At 42.8% G+C, this 2,915-nt stretch overlaps 1 protein-coding gene across 1 annotated transcript; it reads left to right on the forward strand.

Annotated features, from left to right (window-relative positions):
• Positions 1 to 401: 401 nt before the first annotated feature.
• On the forward strand, positions 402 to 1,317 carry LOC112809826 (olfactory receptor 2W3-like). Its single transcript, XM_025853187.1, is given in 2 exon segments — positions 402 to 1,063; positions 1,065 to 1,317. Coding segments are annotated over 2 exon segments (915 nt in total).
• Positions 1,318 to 2,915: the final 1,598 nt, after the last annotated feature.

The raw sequence follows: 2,915 nt of genomic DNA on the forward strand, positions 1-2,915 counted from the left end.
TTCTGGGGCTCCATTTGGGGCCTCTGAGGTTTGAACAAGAGCTTGGCAAGTTGGCTCCTGAGAGGAATCCATGTTCGGACCATAGCAGCATTTTCTTTCCAGTCATTGGAATTAGAATCTGTTCTAGCAGTAAAGGAAGAAGATTCTAAGTTCCATTTCCTGGATTCAGAATCAGCTCTGCTCCTTTCTAGAATATGATAATTTGCTTAACAAACATCTGTCTCAGTTTTCTCTTCTGTAAGTCACAGTTAAAAAGAACGCCAACTCCATATCACTGTTGTTGGGGGTTAAATGACTAAATAAGTGTAAAGAGCATAAAAGAATGTTTGTGTCATTGTAAGTGTTCTGTTATAATGGATGCTACTATTATTTGTATCCATTCCTCTTCAGGTACAGTAGAGATGGATGGGACCAATGAGAGCACCCAGGGAAATTTCATCCTTTTGAGGTTTTCTGACCGCCCCCATCTGGAGAGGATCCTCTTTGTGGTCATCTTGATTGCATATCTCCTGACCCTTGTGGGCAACACCACCATCATCCTGGTGTCCCGCCTGGACCCCCACCTCCACACTCCCATGTACTTCTTCCTCACCCACCTATCCCTCCTGGACCTCAGTTTCACCAGCAGCTCCATCCCTCAGCTGCTCTATAACCTGAATGGGCGTGACAAGACCATCAGCTACACAGGCTGTGCCATCCAGCTCTTCCTATTTCTGGGTCTGGGAGGTGCAGAATGCTTGCTCCTGGCTGTCATGGCGTATGACTGGTTTGTTGCAGTCTGCAAACCCCTCCACTATGTGGTGATCATGAATCCACGCCTCTGCATGGGCTTGGTGTCAGTGGCCTGGGGCCGTGGGGTAGCCAACTCCCTGGCCATGTCCCCAGTAACCCTGCACTTACCCCACTGTGGGCACCGCAGAGTGGACCACTTCCTGTGTGAAATGCCTGTCCTGATCCGGATGGCCTGTGTCAATACAGCTGCCATCGAGGGCACTGTCTTTGTCCTGGCAGTTGGCATTGTGTTGTCACCTCTGGTGTTCATCCTGGTGTCCTACAGTTACATCCTCAGGGAGGCACAAAGCCTTCAACACCTGTGGCTCCCATCTCACAGTGGTCTCCCTTTTCTATGGAAACATCATCTACATGTACATGCAACCTGGAAACAGCTCCTCCCAGGACCAGGGAAAGTTCCTCACCCTCTTCTACAACATTGTCACGCCACTCCTGAACCCCCTGATCTACACCCTCAGAAACAAGGAGGTGAAGGGGGCCCTGAGGAGGCTGCTGCTGGGTAACAGAGAGGTAGGGAAGGATTAAGAGTGAGTGGGAGATAAGCATCTCCCTCTGTTTGTCAACTTCTTCAGAGGTTAGTGATGGCATCTGGAACTGTTGGATCAGACCTGCTCTTAACCTGTCTTTCCACATTTATATAACTTTTCCTAGACTTCTACAACTGTTTCAGTTACAAATTATGTTTTAATGAGTGAACTGCACAACACATAGCATTCAAAAACTCCCAAATGATCTGTAATACAGGTCTGAAAAATGAAGTATGATGAATAGTTATAAAGATTTTCACAACTTATACCAGAGTGCCAAATAGGATACTACTTTTCTTAATCAGAATTTTGCCTTTGTTGTTGTTTGTTTTTAATTTATTAACAACTTTCTGGGTCTTTTGGTCAGAATGATCATGAACTGATAACTTCTCTTAGCTGACATCCATCAAACATGGGCTATTTTAACACATTGGGTATTTTTTTTTCAAATACTCATCCAAAGCCTTTCATCAAGTCATGCTTTTTTTTTTTTTCCTACCCCTTTGTCCCCAACCTTTAGCATTTCCCCCAAGTCTGGCTTAAATTGTAGGCAAAACAAGAAATTAACCTATACAAATGACATATGGGTCATTTTAGTCTTAATGCATCATTATTTTTTAGGTATGCTTTTATTTCATTAGTGAGAAAAACTTGATGTTTATTAATCTCCTGATGTGAGTCAGTTGCTCTTAAATCATTTAATCCTCTAGGCATTTGTCAGAAATCAGCATGATTTTCTTTGTCTTTATTTTACCTATGTGGTACTTGAGGCTTCACATTAAATCACTTTCTCATGAAGAAATGAACCAGAGATTCACTCCAAGTTTTGTCTGACTCCCAATTCCTGCTGTTTCTACTGCTCCATTAATTTTTAAAGAGCAAAAATCCTTAAGCATTTAAGTAGTGTCAAAGCCCTTTAGGTCTAAAGAGCAGGACATACTGTCATTCCTTGCATAATACAGCACAGAGTGTAGGAGATTAAAAGGTTTTCCTGGACCCTTTTCATGTCCTGACCGGGTCTGAAAATTAAAGATATATTAATTAGAGAAAAGCATACAACTTTGTTTAATATAAGTTTACATGACATGGGAGACTTCATAAGGAGATAAAAACCCTGAAGAATGATTGTTACACTAGATTTGATGCAGAGTGGACAGTGATGGAGAAAGATGATAGGACAAGTGGGGATATAAGCAAAATGTAATAAACTGGGGTAAACCTAGCAAGGCCTGTGTCGTCAGATTCCTCTCAGGGTCCCGGAATAAAGGTGTTCCTGTCCCCTAGGAATAGGGAGCAATCCCACATGAGGATTTTATGACTTGCTTCGGGGAGATCAGAAAGTTCTTCCTGTACATACCATTCACAATTCCTTCATCTCAAAATATTCAGTACACCAAATGATGCACTTTGAGGTAATGTGTACAAATCCCATCAAGGGCTTCTTCCACTTAATGTGCAAATGAATGATCTGTGATCTTGTTAACATGCAGATTCTGATCCAGTAGGTCTTAGGAGGGGCTTGAGATTCTGCATTTCTGCAAACCTCGCGGGGGGTGCTCTTGTTCACAGCTGGTCCTCAGACCACATTTTAACAAC

This window comes from Callorhinus ursinus, unplaced genomic scaffold, assembly GCF_003265705.2.
Source record: "Callorhinus ursinus isolate GAN/ISIS: 27379988/994484 unplaced genomic scaffold, GSC_fseal_2.0 scaffold105, whole genome shotgun sequence".
Taxonomy (NCBI): Eukaryota; Metazoa; Chordata; class Mammalia; order Carnivora; family Otariidae; genus Callorhinus; species Callorhinus ursinus.